The sequence below is a fragment of the Bos taurus genome, chromosome 16 (assembly GCF_002263795.3).
Source record: "Bos taurus isolate L1 Dominette 01449 registration number 42190680 breed Hereford chromosome 16, ARS-UCD2.0, whole genome shotgun sequence".
NCBI classification, from domain to species: domain Eukaryota; kingdom Metazoa; phylum Chordata; class Mammalia; order Artiodactyla; family Bovidae; genus Bos; species Bos taurus.
The window spans coordinates 80,576,084-80,596,469 of record NC_037343.1 but is presented as its reverse complement, the minus strand read 5'-3'; the positions used below and the strand labels follow the sequence as shown (position 1 = coordinate 80,596,469).

General features: G+C 63.8%; 3 protein-coding genes across 3 annotated transcripts in view; 2 read left to right on the top strand and 1 right to left on the bottom strand.

The window, feature by feature from the left end:
- IPO9 (importin 9) overlaps window positions 1-6,819 on the top strand; it is a 39,598-nt gene extending 32,779 nt beyond the window's left edge. Inside the window, exons 15-24 of the mRNA XM_024976944.2 lie at window positions 75-301; window positions 1,626-1,774; window positions 1,968-2,096; window positions 2,531-2,806; window positions 2,878-3,044; window positions 3,467-3,600; window positions 4,300-4,422; window positions 4,728-4,832; window positions 4,971-5,047; window positions 5,952-6,819. Of these exons, the coding sequence (XP_024832712.1) occupies window positions 75-301; window positions 1,626-1,774; window positions 1,968-2,096; window positions 2,531-2,806; window positions 2,878-3,044; window positions 3,467-3,600; window positions 4,300-4,422; window positions 4,728-4,832; window positions 4,971-5,047; window positions 5,952-6,062 (1,498 nt within the window). The 3' untranslated portion in view covers window positions 6,063-6,819. The remainder of the gene's footprint in view (window positions 1-74; window positions 302-1,625; window positions 1,775-1,967; window positions 2,097-2,530; window positions 2,807-2,877; window positions 3,045-3,466; window positions 3,601-4,299; window positions 4,423-4,727; window positions 4,833-4,970; window positions 5,048-5,951) is intronic.
- An 86-nt stretch (window positions 6,820-6,905) lies between these two features.
- On the bottom strand, window positions 6,906-14,650 carry LOC112441884 (uncharacterized). Its single transcript, XM_024976946.2, has one exon. The coding sequence runs from the start codon at window positions 11,434-11,436 to the stop codon at window positions 10,387-10,389; it is 1,050 nt and encodes a 349-aa protein (XP_024832714.1). The 5' UTR covers window positions 11,437-14,650; the 3' UTR covers window positions 6,906-10,386.
- Window positions 14,651-14,712: 62 nt separating this feature from the next.
- SHISA4 (shisa family member 4) lies at window positions 14,713-17,459 on the top strand. Its single transcript, XM_024976947.2, has 5 exons — window positions 14,713-14,883; window positions 15,133-15,304; window positions 15,985-16,118; window positions 16,701-16,868; window positions 16,984-17,459. The coding sequence occupies exons 1-5, from the start codon at window positions 14,811-14,813 to the stop codon at window positions 17,028-17,030; spliced, it is 594 nt and encodes a 197-aa protein (XP_024832715.1). The 5' UTR covers window positions 14,713-14,810; the 3' UTR covers window positions 17,031-17,459.
- The last annotated feature ends 2,927 nt before the right edge of the window (window positions 17,460-20,386 follow it).

Here is a 20,386-nt window from a genome sequence, read left to right as displayed (position 1 = left end):
TCTGTAAGAGGTCACACTGACTGGGGAGCCCAGAGCGGACCTGCTGGTGAGCATCTGCTTGTCTCGCTCCCCAGCTACTGTGACCAGCTGAAAGTCTCGGAGAGCACAGCTGTGCTGCAGCCCTTCCTCCCCAGCATCCTGGACGGCCTGATCCACCTCGCAGCCCAGTTCAGCTCCGAGGTCCTCAACCTGGTGATGGAGACCCTGTGCATCGTGTGCACGGTGGACCCTGAGTTCACAGCGAGCATGGAGAGCAAAATCTGCCCCTTCACCATCGCCATCTTCCTGAAGTACAGCAACGGTACGCGGGGCGGGGCCGCGCGGATGCCCCCGAGTCTCGTGGGCTGTGTGTTAGGGCAGAGGGGACCGTGAGTTAGCAAGAGGCTGCTTGTGTGTAGATGCAGACAGCAGAGAGCCTGCGCCTGTGACTTGCTGTCTTTAGGAGCTGGAGAAAAGAGCCAGCAGTGAGGTGGGAGGCTGAGCAGCAAAATCAAAAGCTTTCTGAAAGAAGAGGCCTAGAACTAGGATTAGAGGGGAGCTGAAGAAGAGGAGGCAGACAGAGGTCTAGGATCAGGTGTTCATAGTGTGTTTTCTGTAGTAGCAAGTCTTTGGAAATAATTAGAGATTAATTACATCCATAAAATGGAATGCTGTGCAGCCATTAATAATCCAGTCTCAAAGAAATAAAGCCATAGGGAGGTGCTCACCTTGTAGTAAGTAAATAGATTGTGTTTTCCAAAACTCGTAGAATAGAATCCCAGATTTTGGTTTTATTATCAGAAAAAACATTGAGGACATTTATACCTGAAGAATGCATATTGACGCTTGGAAGGGGGGTGGTACTAATGTGAGGTCAACTGGACGTTTTAGGCCATGGTCTGTGGAGTCACTGACAGCTGGACGTAACTTAAACAACTGAGCAGGAGTGGATGTTTTACTTGATTCGTTGTGTGACAAGAGCGTGCCCTAAGGAGGACTCCACCCTGCACGCTCCCTGCCCGCCACGCGGCCTCCCCCAGGGGCTATGTTGCTGCTTGTTTGCTGCCGTGGCCGTGCACCCCCGAGTGGGCTGCAGTTCTCGTCTGCTACAGACAGTGCATCTTAGCGCCCGGCACATTGAGTGCCCCTTGGAGGGTGTTTCTGTTTTTCTTAGGTAGGTGAAGCAGGTTTAGCTAAAGTTCCGTTTCTTCACAAGGCTCTGCTGTTTGAAGGTCTTCTCTTTTGCCTCGAGTGGCTTTGGGAGCACCCCCAGGAGATGACATGCAGTCCTACTCAACATGTGGGACCCGGAAAAATCAGTGTGAGGCAGTTCTGAGGCGGTGGTGTCTTCTTAACAAGCTGTCAGTGGGGGCTGCTTTTCTAAGCATTTGGGCTCATAATGAATCCATGTTTCACAGGAATATAGGCATTAGAGATTTGTCCCAGGGAAAGAGGCAGGTTCTGTTTTCAGAGCAGCTGTTGCTGACTTGTCCCCAACTCTGTCAGCTCACACACATGCTGCCTCCCAGGCCCCAGCGGCTGCCCCGGGCCCCAGGTCCAGGTGAAAGGTCAGGCAAAAGCTGGCGGCTTGGGTGTGGGCCAGTGGCAGGCAGCGTGGACAGAGCGCTCGTGTCTTGTCTCCCCAGACCCTGTGGTGGCCTCCCTGTCTCAGGATGTCTTCAAGGAGCTGTCCCAGATCGAGGCCTGCCAGGGCCCCATGCAGACACGGCTGATCCCCACCCTGGTCAGCATCATGCAGGCGCCCGCGGACAAGATCCCCGCGGGGCTGTGTGCGGTGCGTCCTCGTCCTTATGGCCCTACGCCACCCCTGACCAGCCGTGATGTGTTCTCGGGGCAGGGGTGTCCCTGGGCGCAGAACGGTGGGGCCTCTCACTAGGGCCTGAGTGTCTCTGGGTGGGTGGGCGGGCAGGCCCGTGGGCCCCTCCCTCCCTTCCCGCCCCTGAGGCAGCCTGACTTGTCTCCTGCAGACGGCCATCGACATCCTGACCACGGTGGTGCGGAGCACAAAGCCCCCTCTCTCCCAGCTGCTCATCTGCCAGGCCTTCCCCGCTGTGGCCCAGTGCACCCTGCACACGGACGACAACGCCACCATGCAGGTACCTCCACGTGGGTGTCTGAGCCGTGGCGCACGAGCAGCAGGCTGAGACGTTTCCTGCCTTGGAGAAAGAAACCCCTGCCATCTGTGCTTGTCCGGAGGACTGGGAAGGTTCCGACTTCTCAAAGGCGTGGGGTCCGAGCAGCAGAAGAGATCCCAGCCGTGTAGGCTCGGGCCCCGAGAAGCCCTCTTCCGTCAGTAGAGTCAGCAGAGGGATGACCTGGGGAGGCTCGAGGCAGTGGTCTGCTCTGTCCCCAGACCTGGGCCCGTCTCAGCTGCAGCTCAGCTGCGTTCCCCAGGACCAGAGGTGGAGCCTGGCAGCTGAAGCTCCTCCTCTGATGAGAGATCTGTGTCTGGGCTCCCACGAGGGGCTGGGAGGAGGGTGTGTGCGTATGGGTCTGGAGCCCGGCGCTGACAGGCTGCCCGTGTCTGCAGAACGGAGGCGAGTGCCTGCGGGCCTACGTGTCGGTGACACTGGAGCAGGTGGCGCAGTGGCGCGACGAGCAGGGCCACAGCGGGCTGTGGTACGTCATGCAGGTGGTGAGCCAGCTGCTGGACCCCCGCACCTCTGAGTTCACCGCCGCCTTCGTGGGCCGCCTGGTGTCCACACTCATCGCCCGGGCGGGCCGGGAGCTGGGCGAGAGCCTGGACCAGATCCTGCGCGCTGTCCTCAGCAAGATGCAGCAGGCCGAGACGCTCAGCGTCATGCAGGTGCGGGGGCGTCCGCGGGGGGCCCTGGGCCTGTGTGCCGGGTCCCTGAGCCGCTGTCCCCTGTCCCCTAGTCCCTCATCATGGTGTTCGCACACCTGGTGCACACGCAGTTGGAGCCCCTGCTGGAGTTCCTGTGCAGCCTCCCCGGACCCACCGGCAAGCCCGCCCTGGAGTTCGTGATGGCCGAGTGGACCAGCCGGCAGCACCTCTTCTACGGGCAGTACGAGGGCAAAGTCAGGTGGGCCTCGTGCTCCCCCCGGCCCCACTGCCCACCACGCTCCCGGCCCCTCTTCCTTCTTGCTGAACTGTAGCTGCGAGTAGCTGCCATCTTGAAATTTCCAGAAAACGGGATCTTCCCTGGCAAGAGCCCTTCCCCGGCCCCGCCTGAGGGCTGCTGCTGGCTTCCTCTTGTTTTTAAAGCCAGGTTTCTAACAATTTACCCTGGACTTTATCCCCTGTTCTCACCGCCCCCCACGCCTTCCAGGGTGGACGTCCATGTGGCTTTGCTCAAGAGCTGTTCTCACCCACCCGCCCTTAGGAACAGGAGCCCCTCTCAGTCGGACTCTGGCATTCCCCCAGCCCGCCCGGAGGCGCATTCCCACCCAGTCGCGGTCGGGTGCGTCCCTGGGGAGGCCGGCTCACAGCGCTCTCTCCCTGCAGCTCCGTGGCACTGTGTAAGCTGCTGCAGCACGGCATCACCGCCGACGACCGGCGGTTGCAGGACATCCGCGTGAAGGGCGAGGAGCTCCACAGCCCCGACGAGGGCGTCCGCACCCGCTCCAAGTCGGCCAAGAGTGCGTGACGCCGTGCCCCACCCCCGCTGGACTAGGACACCTGGGGGGCATTCAGAAGGGGCGTCAGAGATGGGTTCCTCCGGCGCAGCAGGGGCACAGCGTGTGTGGTCCTCTTGTGGCTGCAAGTGGACAGGATGTCTGGTGGCCAGCCCGCTCTGGGCCCGGGACCCTGCGTCCATGTCTGTCACGGCTGCCATCCAACTGCAGGTTCATACTCCCCACGCTGTCCCTGAGGCTGCGTCTCTGGGGCCTGCGGCGCTCTGACCTGCTCAGGCCCCTGTGTCCCAGCTTTCTCACAGACACAGCTCGTCCCCTTTAGCCCCTGAAGGCTCTCATCTCTCCTGACCTCTAAACTGATGTAGAGTACAATGAAGTTATCTTAACGTTGAGCCTCATGACTGGGGGGCTTCCTGGCGGCTCAGGTGGTAAAGAACCTGCCTGCAGTGCAGGAGACCCAGGTTCCGTCCCCGTATCGGGACGATCCCGTGAAGGAGGGTATGGCTACCCAGTACAGTATTCTCGCCTGGAGAGTCCAATGGACAGAGGGGCATGGTGGGGCCACTGTCCACGGGGTCACAGAGTCGGACACGCCTGAGCACTCTGCACACACGCACTCGGGGCCGTGTGTGGCTGGGGGTGGAGTGCTGGGTGCAGTGCTGTGCGGGAGCAGCCCAGGGCAGCCTCCTCTCTCCTCCCCAGACCCCGAGCGCTGGACCAACATCCCTCTGCTGGTCAAGATCCTGAAGCTCATCATCAACGAGCTGTCCAGCGTCATGGAGGCCAATGCCGCCCGCCAGGCTGCCCCCGCCGAGTGGAACCAAGGTGCCCTGCGTCCCCGCACGCTCCCTACCCACTGCTCTGGGGCTCGCCTTGCAGGCCCACGTGGGGCTGGCTCCCAGGAGCTGCCTGACGTGAGGCCACCCTTCCCGGCTGGCTTCTCTTGGGGGCTTCTCAGCCTGTTCCCGCCCCCCAGCACAGTCGGCTCTCAGGCAGACTGCCGGGAGGGTCTGCTCACCCCTGGTTCTCCCTGGGACTAGGGGCGTGGTGCAGGGACCCTCGGGGCCTTCCGTCCTGGCCAGTCTGGTGGGAGGGGAGGCGCGTGCCAGCTGCTTCTCATCTCCAAGCAGACGACGCCAACGACATGTGGGAGGACCAGGACGAGGAGGATGAGGAGGAGGAGGACGGCCTGGCTGGCCAGCTCTTGTCCGACATTCTTGCCACGAGTAAATATGGTGAGTGCGGATAACAGCCGTACACACACGGGGCCAGGAGGTGGGGGTGTCCTCAAAGGGCGGCACCTGGGTTTTTGTGCCCCTTGAGCACAGCCTCGTGGGTGACACTTCCCATCCCGCCCCCGCCTGTGTCTGCAGAGGAGGACTACTACGAGGACGACGAGGAGGACGACCCCGACGCCCTGACAGACCCGCTCTATCAGCTCGACCTGCAGGTACGGTGCCCTGTGAGTGAGGGGCTCCCGGTGCCCGTGCTCGCCCCAGTGCCCGTGCTCCCCCCGCAGTGCCCGTGCTCCCACCCCGGTGCCCGTGCTCCCCACCCCAGTGTCTGTGCTCCCCGCTCCACCCCCCCCACCCCCTCCCCCGGTGCCTGTGCTCCCGACACCGGTGCTCCTTCCTCCCCCCGGTGCCCCTGCTCCCCACCCCGCTGCTCCCTCCTCCCCTTCCTCCCCCCAGTGTTGGTGCTCCCCCCGGTGCCTGTGCTCCCCACCCTAGTGCTCCTCTCCCCCCCCAGTACCCCTGCTCCTCCCCCCCCGCCCAGTGCCTGTGCTCCCAACCCCGGTGCTCCCACCTACCCCCGGTGCCCCTGCTCCCCACCCCGGTGCTCCCTCCTCCTCTTCCTCCCCCCCGGTGTCCCCCCACTGGTGCCCCCTCCTCCCCTTCCTCCCCCCCGTGTCCGTGCTCCCCCTGGTGCCCCCTCCTCCCCCTGGTGCCCCTCCCCCTGCAGTGCCCGTGCTTGCCCCTGGTGCCCTTCTCCCCGAAGTGCCTGTGCTCGCCCCCGGTGCCCCTCCCCACCCCGGTGCCTGTGTTCCCCCCTGTGCCCCCTTCTCTCCCTCCCCCCCATGCCCCTCCCCACCCAGGTGCCCCCTCCCCTCTCCCTCCCTCCTCAGGTTCACTCAGTGCTAGAACCCAGCTTCCTGCAGCTGTATGGTCAGAGTCCTCAGAGTGGCACGTTCTCAGGGTAGTATGTGAGGCGTGGTCCTGGGAAGTGCCTGTGGCACTCCGCCTCTGGATTGAACCTCGCCAGAGACTGGACCCTGGGGTGCGGGCTCTCGTCTGAAGGCCAGAGCCCGGCCCCCCCTGGCTGCAGCCCTCAGGCGTTCCCTTCCCGCCCTCTAGGCTTACCTCACAGACTTCCTCTGCCAGTTCGCCCAGCAGCCCTGCTATGTGATGTTTTCGGGCCACCTCAGCGACAGTGAGAGGCGGGTGCTGCAGACCATCGGCATCTGAGGGGAACCCCGCCCACCATGCCCGGCGTGCAGCCCTTCCTGGCCTTGGGACTCTCTCTTCTCGGCCTGTAGTAGCGGCCTCAGGCGACGCTGACGGTCGAGGCCTGGTGGCCTGTGCCTCTCGGAGCGTGCGCTGGAGCACTGGCTCCTCCCACTTGAGCCCCTCTGCGCTCCAGGCCTCTGCCGGCCAGGCCAGAGCACACTGCCCGGCACGATCGCGTTCCTGGTTGTGGGCCCCCACCTGGAGCACAGGAAGTCACGACCGTTCGTCTTCTAGGACGGACCTGGTGTCTCATAGTCTGTCTGATGTGTTCCGCTCCAGCTCCCCTCGCAGAGAAGTGGGCTTTCTGCCCTCACCCGCTGATGCACTTGTCTCGGGGCCGAGGGGAGCCCCCCAGGGACCCTGTTCCTCCTGCAACCCTGAGAGTCCCCGTCCAAGAAGGCCGTCTTGGTTTTGCCTCATTGCATGACAGCCCCTCCCTGATGCTGTTCCTCGTACATGCACGCACACGAGGTTAGCCAGACAGATGGCAATTTGGTTTTCCTTTTTTAGAAAAAAAAAAAAATGGAAAAACAAATTTTTTTAAAAGTCCACTTGCCCCCACCATATTTAACATGCCTCTTGCACACACGCCCCACACACAGCCTGATACTGAGGCTGTCCCTCTCCCTCAGGAATCCTCTAAGGTGGGGACGTTGTGGCCCTCACATTTGCAATGTGTATTTTTCTAGGAGAGTAAAGTGATCTTTACAAACGAGTGCAGTCTGCATGCTCTCTGATGTTGGCACTGCCTCCTGTCGCTCTCAGAGGAGCAGCGAGGTGAGGGGCTGGGGCCGGGTGCAGCCCCGCGGACTGTGCAGCTGAGCCTCTGGGAAGGGCCTCCTAGAGACGGAGCTACGTGCTCAGTTTCTGGGAGGGAGCCAGTGGCCCTGCACCCCCTTTTCTGGTCGTGCCCGTACCAGAGCCCGTGTTGAATAGCTGCGGAGTGTTCCTTAAGGCGGTGGTCTCACAGCAGGGGTGGGCTACTAGTGCAGCTGACTAGTTCTCAGGGAAGGGCCCCAGGGCTGCTGCGGGAGCCTCAGGCTCAGTGTCATCAGGTGTGCCTCCCGCCCACCTTGCCCCCAGTGGGAAGCTGGAGGGGCAGGTTCCCAGCGGGGCTGCCAGCCCGGCCCCGGCCTCTCCCGCTGCGCTCCCTGGAGCCCTTGACGTGCAGGCCCTTCCTGTTTCCCGTTCACCTTTACGGCAGGTGCACAGATAATGTTTCCCTTCTGTTGACGAGGAAGTGCATTCAGGGACTGCATCCACTCGGCAGGGAGTGGAAAAGACCTCCCGGAGGCCAGTGGTCCTGACGAGAACTTACCCTCTGACTCCCCCTTCGTGTCCATCTCTTTGGCCAAAGAGAACTAGCTTCCGGGTAGGAAGGGCAGGGCTGCCTGCTTAGAAGGACTGGAGGTTCAAGGTGAGAAGTCGAGAAATGGGCGCCCTGACCCTGGAGGAGAGCGGCCAGGACATCAAGGTCTGTGGCCGGGACGCTGGGCCTCAGGGAGCTCGGTGGGGAGGAGGGGAGGGGGGCGCAGACCACACTGGGAGCCGGAAAGGACGTGAGAGCCCAGCTCCCTTTCCGCCCCGAGAGCGCCGGCCCATAGGGACCGACATGAAGGGCGGGTGGCTGGAGTGTGTGATGCCAGATGGGCCTCAGCATCTGATTCTACTGACAGACCAGATAGGACAGCAGGCGGCAACCGGCCGCCAGCTCTGACCGCAGAGTAGCCCGGTGGGTGGTCTGTGGCGCGCCCAGGGCACTCTGCCCTCAGCCCCCATCTTGTAAGTGGCCGACGAGGGGTCATTTCACACCTTACCTTCCAGAAGACGGTTTGAGGCCATTTACAGAAGTAAGTGCTGGACGAGGACGTGGACACCGATCAGGTTCTCGGGTAACAGGGAGTCCCTGGGGAGGCTGTTAACTTAGAATCCAAGCATCTCTACCAGAGCAAACGTGGGCACAACCTCTATGTAAGCTTGTTCTCCAAGGTGCTGGTTGATAAGAGTCCCTGTGAAAACACCCAGGATTCCCGAGCATAGAGCAGTGCTTGCACGATCTGTGCCGGTAACGGGCGGTGTGGCAGGAACTGTCCCTGCATCTGTAAAACCCCCGTGTAGACTGAGGCTGGGGTCAGGGCACGGCGTCCGGAGCCCTGTTGGGCCACCTTGGCCTTCCTGTGCCTGCTGCGGGCCCAAGCACTGTGTCCCAGCTTGCTGCCCAGCCAGGGCTGCGTGGCAGAGGCGGCGCGTCCGCAGGGGGAAGGCCAAGCACTCAGGTCAGGTCGAGGAGAGAGGCTCAAAGGGCTGGGGGACTCGGGCAGACAGGACTCTGCTCCGGAAGCTTAAAGGGGCCTGTACTTGGAAGGCGCCCAGTGGGCCCATGGTCACTAAGGAGATGGGAACACACAGCCAGCTCCTGGCTCCATGGCATTCCAGCAAATAGCAAGCCCCTCACGTGCAGGGCCCCTTCCACCAGGAGCCAGTCTAGCTGGGGATGCTAAGCAGCACAGTGGGCCTGGGGACCTGACCAGATACATCGGTTCTGGGTTGAGTGCCTGCTGCCCCAGAGGAGAAGGGCAGAGGGGGTTCTCTTGGGGGGCGGGTGGGGGAAGTGGCTGGCAGCCGCCCACCTGTCAGAAGCACGTGACGTTAGGGCTGCTCTGTCACCTGTGAACTCGCCTAGATTCTCTACTGAGGATCCTTGACCACAGTGAGGGACGTGGGCAGTCAGAGAACTTAGAGGTGGGCCTAGGTTCTCTGCATCCGAGGTTCAGCCAATGCGGGACGAGGGGCGGGGTAGCCCTGGAGTTGCTGGTGGAGAAAGCCTGCGTCATTGTGGAGCTGTGCAGTGGAGACCCGTGTTGTTCCAGGGTCGGCCCTGGCCGTGCAGAGCAGGGGCCTGTCCATGCCCTTTGCAGGTGGAGGTGCAGAGATCGAGTCAGGGCTGGAAGCACCGCCCTCCCGTCCTGCCTCCTCAGAGCTCGCCCTGCCTCGGGGCTGTGGCTGCAGGTGAAGACGGGCTGGACTCCAGGCCCATAGGTTCAGGCCGGGAGGGTGTCCTCTCCCCGCCCTCCAGCTGCCCCACCTCTGTGGGGTGGTCTTCCTGACTCCCTGGGTTAGGGTGACTCAGCTCACCTCACAGCTGCTGCTGCTGAATCAGGGCCTTGGGGAGCCTTTGCGGGAATGGCTCCAGCGTCCCACCTGATGAGCGGAGCGTTTCCCAGGGACCTGGTGCTGCCGGGAGCTGTCTTAATCTGCTTTCACTAGGTTTTTGCCCCTCCACTTGTTCCGGGAACTTGGCTGAGTTCTTGCATTTCCTTGCCTTAGTTGCTTTTGCAGGGGGAAAGCAGAACTCTGAGGATAACCTGCTTTTGGATGCTAGGTTAAAACCCCGAGTGAACTGAGGTTAGGTCCAGGGTCTTAGGGGAAGCGAGGGAGGGAGAGAGAAGGAAGAGGGCTCCCAGAAGGAAGGGGATAGCAGTCTGGGGACCCGATGCTGGCCGAGCACCAGGGCTCCCTGGCGGGTCCCTGCGCTTGGGTCACACAAACTGAGGCTGCTGGATGTGCAGGCCCCCGAGCCCTCGACAGAGCCCACCCCCAAGTTTACACTGTGTGAGGTCCTGAGACCATGTGACCCCGGCTGGCAGGGGAGCAAGCTGTAGGGACCGCAGCCTGAACTGCTCGCCAGCTGGGAGGAGAGACTGTCTGACCTAAAGTGACGGAAGGGAAAGAGGTGTGGCATTTCTTGCCCCCTGGCTTTGTGGCCATGTCCCTCCTCAGCCTAGCTCCCCTTCCTGACCTTGGGCTCACCCGCTGGGCCGGAGGCTGGTCCACCGAGGCCCTGCCAGGGCCCTCTTGCAAATTGTTTCCGACTGAACACGCAGAGAGAGGACCAGAGCCCCCGAGCCGGCTGACCTGCAGTTGTAGGGGGTCCAACTGAACCCCTGCACTTCCAAGTTTGGAAGCTGAGGCCCGAGGGGCCCTCTCCAGCCCGTAGGGCGGGGCTCCTCTGCCCCGGCCGGAGGTTCCGAGCAGGCACCCCACCCCGCCACATCCCGGCCCTGCTCTCCATCCCCGGGGCCACGTAGGGTGAGCAGACGTGACCAGTCCATCCTGGGGAGCCGTGCGCCGGGGGCGTGGACTCCAACGCAGCCGCCTTGTGCCCGGTGGCGTGGGGCGGTGATGAGCTGAGCCCCCAGTGCACCGCCAGCCTCCGCACCTGAGCCCAGCCCTACACAGCCAGCCTCGCGAGGACAGCCACCATCCTCGCCTCGCAGAGGGCTCACGCGGGTCTCGGCTGAAAATAGAGCTCAGTGGGAAGGGTCAGTGCGGGCGGACGCCCGTGTCCACAGACCTCCCAGGAGAGGGAGTGGGCAGACAGAAGAGCTGCAAACAGAGCCTCCTTCGTCTCTTCCCCTCGGCTCCCAAAATAGCGCTCGTCGGCCCCCGCCCTGCCCAGCTGGCCTGGCCACGGACCCAGGAAGGTGCCACCTGAAGGTGACCTGGCTGGCGGCCCCCAGGGCCAGCCAGTGGCTGCCCCACCACGGCCTGAGGCTGCCAGGTTCGGCCCAGACCCCCTGGGCCCCACAGAGACGCCTGGCACTTGGCACCCTTCCTGCCAGGCTGCCCCCATGCCCCCGCCCCCGAGGACTGAGCCAGGGACAGCCTTCTGTCCACAGCAAGTACAAGTCACACTGGACACCAGGAGAGCCTCCTGATGAAGGAGGAATGTGTGTTTATCGGGGGCTAGTGAGAGCCTGTTCCTTCGGTGCAATGAGACTGCATCGGAGGAAAGAGTGTAGTTCTCTCTGCAGGAGCTGGGTGGACAGAGGCCCGCGGGGCAGGGAGGGCAGGGTGTCCACGGGGCTCTCCTGAAGAGGAGAGGTGGGAGCCCCAGGGCCCAGGGCCCCGTGAGGCAAGGGAGGCCTCGGGGATGCCATTCGGTCTGCCCTGACCTGGAGAGGCGCATCAGCCGGATGGGAGGAGGCCCAGCCGGCCACTCAGCCCGGCCGTGGGATGACTCAGCAGACGCTGTGGCTGAAGCCCCGGGCCAGGCCCAAACTGGGTCACGGTCCCGCTCCTCCCACTCCTGCTGGCCTGGCTTCCCACCCCGAGGTCTGCCCACGGATGTGGCCCACACACCAGGCCCAGCTCGGAGCGGTTCAGACCTGATCCACGAGAGGCAGAAGGACGAGTGGACCGGCTTGGGCTTTGAAGTCACAGAAGTCCAGCTCTGAGCCCCAGCCTGGGAACAGAGCAAATTAAGTTCTTCTAGTGCCGGTGCCTCGTGGGTACGCTGGCACACACTCACCTGCGGAATCACCGGTGTCATCACCCTCCACGCCCTGTCCCCTCTGGGCCAGGGACAGCCTGGCCACCCCCGGGGCCTGGAGACCCGCTGGGGGAGGCAAGGCTGCTGCTGTGTATCTGCCCACAGAAGGTGCAGGGAAGCCCCTGCAGGCCTGTACAACCCCCTCCCCAGTCCCCAGCATTCCCACCCAAGCCTCCCCTCCCTCTCCTCCAGCCCAGGGCCCGGCTCAGCACGCAGGCGCAGGCGCAGGCTCCAGCCCCCCGGGTTGAGGAGCAGCACCCCCTCCTACCCAGCTCCTGTTCTCCCCTCTGACCTGTCTGATCACCTCCTGTCATCTGCGCTGAAAAGTTTTCCTAGAATTTTACAATCAGAAAATCACTGTTGTCCTGGTGAGCTAGAACCAGGCATGTTAAGTTTTAAGGAGAACTAGGTGGAGAAAAAAGGGTGGAAAGCAGAGACACAGAAAGAGAGGGGGTTTGGGAAACAGGTCATTTTGTTTTACTTCGCTTTGTTTCATTTTAATAGGAGAGACTTGAGGTTTTGTTTCCTAAGGAAAGAGGAGCTAAAGGCACAGAGAGAAGGGATGCTGGAAAAGACCCCCATCAGGTGGGCTCTGGGCTCAGGCTGGGGCAGGGCAGGAAGAGACAGCCCTCCATCTGCCCATCGAGCCCCCGCAGTGAGGGCTGGGGACTGCAAGGAGCACGGGGCCACGTGGTCCCTGCACTCAGCAAGTGGACGCGCTGTCGGGTGTGGGGAGCTGGGGGCTCTATCCATCCGTCTGTCTCTGCGGCATTTATGGCTTCGTCCTTTGTCAGGACAGACGTCCGCTCCCCCGGCCCCCATCAGATGAGCAGCCACGTCCTGAGCAGGAGCAGACCCTCTCCTGGCCTCTGCTGTCCTGGAGGCGCCAGCACCCGCGGGGCAGGACAGGGCCGCGCCTGCCCCCGCCGCCCTTCCCAGCCTGTTCAGGTTCTGCTGGGCCTCCACGCCTCGATGTTGGAGACACTTGCCATCTGCTGCTGGGGGTGGGAGCGCCGGGACTGATGGATCCTCGTGATGGGCACTCGAGACTTCATTCTGTTTAAGATTTATTTTTGGCTGTGCTGGGTCGTTGTTGCTGTGCAGACTTTTTTCTGGTGGGGGAGAGTGGGGCTACGCGCCAGTTGTTGGGCTCAGCTTCTCACTGCGGCGGGGCCTCGTCGCAGAGCGTGGGCTTGGCCTCAGCAGTTGGTGCACAGGCTTGGTCGCCCCGCTGCATGTGGGATCCTCCCGGATCGGGTATTGAGCCTGTGTCTCCTGCACTGGCAGGTGGGTTCCTTACCACTGAGCACCAGGGAGCCCCACACCTTGCTGTGTTGCCGACTTCTCTATGTGACTTGCCGCCGCGCTCATTGTACTGAGCGCACTGCACTCCACAGCCTGGTGCTCAGTGTACTGCACAGCCTCCATGCAGCACACTCTCCTCTGCTAGCCACCTGTGGGTTCTCTGTATCTACAACTCTTATTTCTGTTTCATGTTTGCTCATTTGGGTTTTGTTTTTGTTTTTTTAAGATTCCACATGTGTGATTTCATACACTACTGGTTTTTCTCTGACTTGTTTAACGTAGGATAACACCCTCCAGGTCCAGCCTGCTGTTGGAAATGGCAACATTTCGTTCTTTTTAAAAAATATTTAATTAGTTGCAGCACATGGGACCTAATTCCCTGACTAGGGATCGAACCCGGGCCTCTTGCATTGGGAGTACAGCATCTAAACAACTGGACCACTACGGAGGTCGTGTTTATGGCTTCGTAGCATTCCATTGTATATCCGTACACATCTTTATCCAGTCATCTGTTGTTGGACACTTAGGTTGCTTCCATATCTTGACTATTGTGGATAATGCTGCAGTGAGCGGAAGGGTGCGTATGTCTTTTGAAATATGTCTCTTACAACTAGTGGATTTGCATTCAGGTGAACACCCAGGAGTGGGATTGGCCGAAATGGGCGGTGATTCTTTCTGTTACCTCCGTACTTTTTCCAGTACCCACACCAATTCACATCCCCACTAACGACGCTCCAGGGTGCGAACCTTTTCTCTGCATCCTCACCAACAAAGCTGTTGTTTGTTGTCTCTGAGGACAGTCGTTCTGACAGGTGTGAGGTGACACCTCATTGTGGTTTTGAAGCATTTCCCTGATGATTCGTGATGCCGAGCATCTCTTCATGTGCCTGTTGTCCATCTATATATCTTCTCTGAGAAAATATCTAGTCAAGTCTTCTGTGGGTATTTTTTTTTTTATGTTGAGTTGTCTGAGTTCTTTGTATATTTTGGACATTAAGGTATAACCCTTACAGGATATACCACCTGTAGACACCGTCACCCACTAAGCAGGTGAAGCCACTTAAATTGAGACTGCCTCTCCCACTTACGGGTTCTGTTACCTGAACAAATCCTTGAACTGCCCTGAGTCCCAGCTTATGTCTATAAAATGAACTGATAACACCAGTGAGCTTGATTTAGCTCATGGGGTTCTGGGGAGCCGCAAAGGAGGGGCCTGTCCGAACACCCTGAGGGCTGCACGCAGAGGGGCTAAGGGGGCCTTGGATTTTCTCCCTAGCTTAGCCCCTGCAAATTCCTGGTCAGGTGCCCCCAGAGCAGGGGCACAGCCACTGACAAACTTGCAAGGAGACTATGACCCCTGGAGGGGCCACCCTATGCTCTGCACTACCGTAGTCTCTCTGTGGGGTTGCTCTGTGAAGAAAGAGGTTTCCACTGCCGAGGGCATCCGACTGGACGGGCCCAGGTGGTCCCCGCGGCCTGCCATCCGTAGTGGGAGGCCCTAGCTGGCCACCCGGTGGGGGGAAGGGGCACTCAGGGAGCCAGCGCATCTGGCAGGGCCCAAGTCTGCCGGCCCGCGGGGACAAAGCTGCTCTGAGCAGCCTCTCAATGGGCCCCTGTGTTCTGGGGTGGGGGCGGGGTGACTCCCGGCCCCCGACTCTCCTCCCCGCCGCCGGCGGAGGACGTCCTGCTGGACGCTGGGTAGAGGAGGTCCTGCGTCAGGGGTGGCCCCTGCGCCTGAGCGCTTGGAAGTAGCACCAGGAGCAGGGCTTCTCAGGGCGGGGACGCCGACGGGCGAGGCAGCTAGCGGGCCGAGGGCCAAGAGGCCCTCCGCAGCAGGGCCCAGCGGCCGCCGGCGCGGGGCGGCCTGGGGGGACGGCTCGGACCCGGACCCCCGCGAGGGGCGTGGCCGGGGCGGAGCCCGGAGGGCGGGGCGCGGGAGCAGGGTCGGCGCAGGCCGGCGAGCCCCGCCCCGAGCAGGCGGAGAGGAGCCGAGGAGCCGGCGGGCGAGCCGGCCCGCGGAGCTGGGCGGCGGCGTCGTCCTGTGCGCCCCGCGCTCGCCGCGCCGCGCCATGCCGCCCGCCGGGCTCCGCGGGGCCGCGCCGCTCGCCGCGGTCGCGCTCCTGGTGCTGGGGGCGCCCCTGGGTAAGGGCCGGGGGCGCGGCGGGAGGCCTCGGCGCGCGGCCCGGGGGCGCCCGGGAGATCCCGGCGGAGCCTCGGCGTTTTAGGGTCCGTGGGAAAGGTGCGGGGGCTGGACGGGGGGCCCGACCCTGGGGGTCGAGGCCGAGGCCTCCGGGCGCAGGGACCAGGGTGGAGCTCCGGGCAGTGGAGTGGGGCTGGGGCGGCCCGAAACCCGGCCCGCTGGCCACTGGGCACCTCCACCGCTGCCCGCAGCTCTGGCTGGCGAGGACTGCCTGTGGTACCTGGACCGGAATGGCTCCTGGCATCCGGGCTTCAACTGCGAGTTCTTCACCTTCTGCTGCGGGACCTGCTACCAGCGGTACTGTTGCCGGGACCTGAGCCTGCTCATCACCGAGAGGCAGCAGAAGCACTGCCTGGCCTTCAGGTGGGCGCCGGCCTCCCCTCCCCACCCCCTCCGGCTCTCAGCCGACACCCTGCCTGGGCCCGAAGCGGGGCTGGAGCTCCAGGGCGCAGGAGCTCCAGGAGGGGCCGGCCGGTGACCGTCATGTGGTCATCGCGGGCTGGGGCTGGGCCGGGCCCTTCCCCCCGCCCGGGCCTGTGCAGGGCGGGGGCAGGGGCAGCCCCTGGCCCAGCGGCGCTCCAGCCTCTGGCCGGACTGGTCCAATCCCCAGTCCGCCGCTCACCAGCTGTGTGATCTTGGGGAGGACAGGTCCCGGGTGGGTCACTGTTTCCTCCTCATTAAGGGGGGCGCACAAACGGGGCTTTCAAACTTGTTTTGGGAGGAGGAGACGCTGACATACAGAACATGTATGGGGAGGCAGTGACCGAGCGCGGTTTGAGAAAGGAGCTCTGCCCGTCAGGCCTCCTGTGTTGGAGTCCAAGCTGTTCAGTCCTGGACTCGGGTGCACGCAGCAGCCCCTGCAGGGAGGCCGCTGCTCAGGAGGCTGCCCAGCCTTCAGGGAAGCGCGGTCCCCAAGCTCTCCCCAGCGGGGCGGGCAGAGCCCCGCATCTCTCTGGCCGGGGGTCCAAGCCAGCATGGCGGTCTGTGTGGCGAGGACTCCCCGCGTGAGGCTGGAAGGTGAGGAGACCTGTTCTTTGTCCAAGTCCCAAGACCATAGCGGGCATCGCCTCGGCCGTGATCCTCTTCGTGGCCGTAGTGGCCAGCACCATCAGCTGCTTCCTCTGCTCCTGCTGCTACCTCTACCGCCGGCGCCAGCAGCTGCAGAGCCCGTTCGAAGGTGCGTCTGTCCGTCTGTCCACGCGGGAAGGGGCGGGGGTGCCCTCGGAGGGCACCAGAGGTCCGGAGGTGTGGTTGGCAGCAGCGGGCCCCTCTGGACACACACCTGCCCGCCTGTCACCCCAGAAGCCAGAGCGCAGGGACACGTGTGAACCCTGGGTACACCGATGTACCTGCAGCTTGGGCCGTGCGCGTGCACATGGCTCTCAGGAAACAGCAGGCCGGGCCTGGAGCGTGAACGACGTCGGGTGCGCTCCGTGTGCAAAATCGTGTGCCTGCACACAGGCCCAGGCCTGGTGGGTGTGGGAACGGTGACCCTGTGTGGGGGTCAGTGTGAGAGGACCCCTCGGGGGCAGCTCTGCTAGGCCGGGGCAGGGCGGGATGCCCCCTAGGCCAGTGCTGTCTGGCCCAGGAGGTCTCTGAAACCCTGAGTGGGCACACTGCTGAACCCAGACCAACCAGCAGGGGCCACCTGCAGGCGCCCTGCTGGACTCGGCCAAGCAGCAGGATCTTGGGGCAGAGGGGCAGGGACGGCGTCCCATGGAGGCGGTGCCCTGAGTACTGGTCCTTGTCCCCCAACCAGGCCAGGAGATCCCCATGACAGGCGTCCCTGTGCAGCCAGTGTACCCATACCCCCAGGACCCCAAAGCCGGCCCCGCACCCCCACAGCCCGGCTTCATGTACCCACCCAGCGGTCCTGCACCCCAGTATCCACTCTACCCGGCCGGACCCCCAGTCTACAACCCTGCAGGTGAGTGGGCCCCGCCTCCTGCCTGCTCTGCCCTGGGGGTCCTGCAGCCTGGGTTGGGGTTCCTTCGCGCACTCCTGGGCCACCCCGACCCTCACCTTGTCTCCTTGGCTTACAGCTCCTCCCCCGTACGTGCCACCCCAGCCCTCCTACCCCGGAGCCTGAGGAGCCAGCTGCGTCTCTGCCGTCCCTCAGGAGGCTGAGCCTCCGCCCGGCCCAGGGGGTGGGCAGGGGCGTCTGCTTGCCAGGCCCCAGGCCCAGCTGCGCTCTGAGACCTTCTGGGAATGGAGCCCCAGGGAGGAGGAACAGGAGCTGAGCTGGAACTTGGCCGTGACTGAGGGGTGGGTGGGGAGGGCCTGGGACATGTGGACTATTTTTAATCAGGAGTGGGGGAAGGGCGGGAAAGCCTGCATGGCCCCTGCTTTCTTCCAGCCCTTCTCCTCCCAGGACCCCGGGCCAGGAAGGCTGAGCCCCTCCTGTTTGCCGTGGACTTGGGGGTGGGGAGGCTCCACCAGCCACGGGCAGAAGCGGCCCCCCCCCTCCCCGGCTGCCCCACGGGCCGCGCTCCGGGGGATTAAAGCCGTCGTGACATAACTCCGCTGGGCCGTCCACACCTCCTGACTCCGTGGGGGAGGGCAGGGCCGGTGCCCGAGCACAGGCAGAAGCCCTGGGCTGAGGGCTGCCAGGCTGCCAGAGCTGGGGAGGCAGATCTTGCCACCGTGGGGGGACGGGTCCTCCTGGTCCCAGATTCCACACGTGGGTCCGGCGTGAGAGGCACCTCCCTCCACCTATCTGAGACACCTGGACTCGCGCTTGTCCCCCACCGACTGACCTAGGTGTGTTTCCCAAGGTTGCCGGGTCTCCGCTTCCTCATCTGTAGAATGAGGGCACTGCTTCAGGGGTACAGGAAGCTTGTTGGAGCTGCCCTTCCCCGTCAGAGGGCCTTCCCTGGACCAGCGGCTGAGAGGAGCCCGGCTGGGCAGGTGCTGTCAGCCGCCTCAGAGCATCACGGGCGCCCAAGACACGAGACCCCCAGGCCCACTTCAGTGCCTCTGCTGTGTCAGGCCGGTCCCCTCCCGCCCCCTGGCCTGGTGACAGATCCAGGAAGGGAAGCTCGATAGACTTTAATTCACGCGGGGAAAACACCAAGTCAGCTTGGAAAGCCCCTAAGCCCTCCAAGCCCTCTCTCAGTCCCCTCCCCTCCATCCACTTGCCCTCCGGCCCCACTGCAACCTGCTGGCTCCATTCCTCAGGCCTCAGGGCTCTGTGGCCTGGTCTGGAGGGCCGGCCCTTGTGCCGGTGGCGCTCAGGGCCCGCTGGAGACTCTTTTTTCACATTAAGGGCGGGGGACTCTGGGCCAGCTGCTCTGGGGCCGGGGCCAGACCTCCACCTCTGGACCTGACCTCGGTAAAGGGGAAGCTTGTGCTGCAAGTCCACCTTTCCCGAGGATGGGGACGAGAGGTGGGCCGCAGGTGTCCTGGCTTCCAGGCCATAGTTTCTGCCAGCATGCTGGGAGAGGGGTCACCAAGTCATCCCAAGGTTTGGACAGCCCCTCTCTCTGTCCTGAAGCTGGGAGGTGGAGGTTTCCAGGACAAAATTTCTGCATTTCCCTGAAAGATGAGATGTTAATGAATGCAGGGCCATGCCATCCGGAATGAGCTTCCTTAAGTCAGCAGCCTGGGGCCAATTAGAAATTGCTCCATAGTCTAGGATGGGAGACAGTTTATCCCAATAAGAGCCCCCTACCCCCTCCCTCCAACATTTCCAATCAATTAACTGCTGCTGCTGCTAAGTTGCTGCAAAGCACTGCAAAAAAGAGAATTTTAAGAAAAAGGGGAAATCGTGCTGGAGTGGAGCTTTCACGTGGTGGCAGCAGAGAGGAGGCCCCTCACATTGTCTAGCTGGTAAACAGGGCACCGCCCTAGTCTCTCCTGGGACCCAACACCTCACCTGGGGACCGGGCACAGCTGCTCCCCCAGCACCCCTGAAAACTGGCAGTCGCCCTACAAGATGGTGTTGGGTAGAAGCAGCCGTGACCCTCAGGGGTTGGGTCAGCAGTGGTATAAGTGGGGGTCCTGCCCAGCTCGGAGGTAGCAGCAGGACGCTGGGGGGTCAGGGAAGCGGAGGTGGAAGGACCCGCATCCTGGGGTCAGCGAGGCCTGCGGTGCCGGGGAGCCTGAGTCCAGAAGAGGATGGCGGGGAGCGGGCTAGGGCCCAGGTGCCTGGAACGTACAGTCAGGGCCGAGAGCCAGGGGTTAGCAAGACAGCGGAGCGCGGGGGCGGGGGCGGTCAGGAGCGGGAGGAGGCTGAGAGCCCGATGGGCAGAGCAGGGGAGGCCGGAAGAAGTGTGCCCAGTGGGGCGGGCAGCGCCTGCCCCTCTACCACCTCCCCAGCGGGCCGCCCCCACTAGGCTCCCCAGGCCCGGTGGTCCTGGTGGCTGACCCTCGTTCGGATCTCTCGCCTCTTAGAGGAGCCGCCTGAGCGGCCTTGGGCCCCAGGCCCGGCCCGGGCCTCCTGCGAGAGCCAGCGGGCCGAGGGGCCCTGCAGCCCGGAGACCCCGGGCCCGTACACGCCGCCCCCGTCCGGGCGCTCTTCCGCGGCCGGGCCGGGCCTGGGGCTCCGCCGGCCCCCGGGCGGGGTGCGGAGAGGGTAAAGCGGCTGGGAATCCCAGCCCAGGTTTGGGTCCGGACCCGTCAGCGAGGGCTTCGGCCCCGCCTAGCGAGCCCTCCCCTCAACACGGCTGATCCCAGGGCGGCCCCCGCCGCCATCCCGGCCTTCCCGCGGGGCGGGCCGCGCTCTGTACAGCCGCCCGCCCTCTGTCCGCGCGCCGCGCAAGGCCCGGCCGCGTCTCCGCTAGGAGGCGCCGCGCCGCCGCCGAGGATGGGGACGTCATCCGCCTGCAAGGGACGCGAGGGGGCGGCGGGAAGGGTGATGTCATCGGCCTGCGGGGAGGCGGGGGAGGGGACGTCATTCTCCTGCGGGGGCGGCGGGAAGGGTGACGTCATCGGCCTGCGGGGGAGGGGGCGGGAAGGGTGACGTCATTGGTCTGCGGGAGCCGCGGGGCAAGGGGACGTCATAGGCCGGCGGGGGAGGCGTAGGGGACAACGTAGGCGGAGAGGGACAGAGGGCGCGCGGAGGGCGGGGCCTGGCCCCCCACACCCACCCCCAGGCACAGCGTGAGGGGTCGTCCCCTCGGGAGCCTCGTGCCCTGAAGCGGCGGCCCGGCGGGGCCTCGAGGCCCTGGGCGCCGCGCGGGGCCGTGCGGCCGGCTGGAGTCGCCCTCCGGCCCGGCCGTGCCCGCCGTAGGTCACGGACAGGCGGGCAGGGGCGGGGGCCGCGCGCAGGCGTCGCCTTAGGCCCTGACTGGGCTCCCGGGGTCAGGCGCATGGTGGACGCGGGGGACAAGGCTCCAGGCCCGGCGGCAGCTCCAAAGCGGAGAGACGCCCTTGGCATCCAGGCAGTGGGAGTCGGGCCTGGGGGCATACCCGCTGGGCACTGCCCCGCGGTCATTCACCCTCGGC

Bases quoted from the DNA above. Each gene is read 5' to 3' on its own strand.
- LOC112441884 (XM_024976946.2), bottom strand. From the start codon at position 11,436: ATGACACCGGTGATTCCGCAGGTGAGTGTGTGCCAGCGTACCCACGAG.
- SHISA4 (XM_024976947.2), top strand. From the start codon at position 14,811: ATGCCGCCCGCCGGGCTCCGCGGGGCCGCGCCGCTCGCCGCGGTCGCG. The intron at 14,884-15,132 runs GTAAGGGCCGGG...CGCTGCCCGCAG, and splicing joins GGTGCTGGGGGCGCCCCTGG to CTCTGGCTGGCGAGGACTGC. The intron at 16,869-16,983 runs GTGAGTGGGCCC...CTTGGCTTACAG, and splicing joins CCCAGTCTACAACCCTGCAG to CTCCTCCCCCGTACGTGCCA.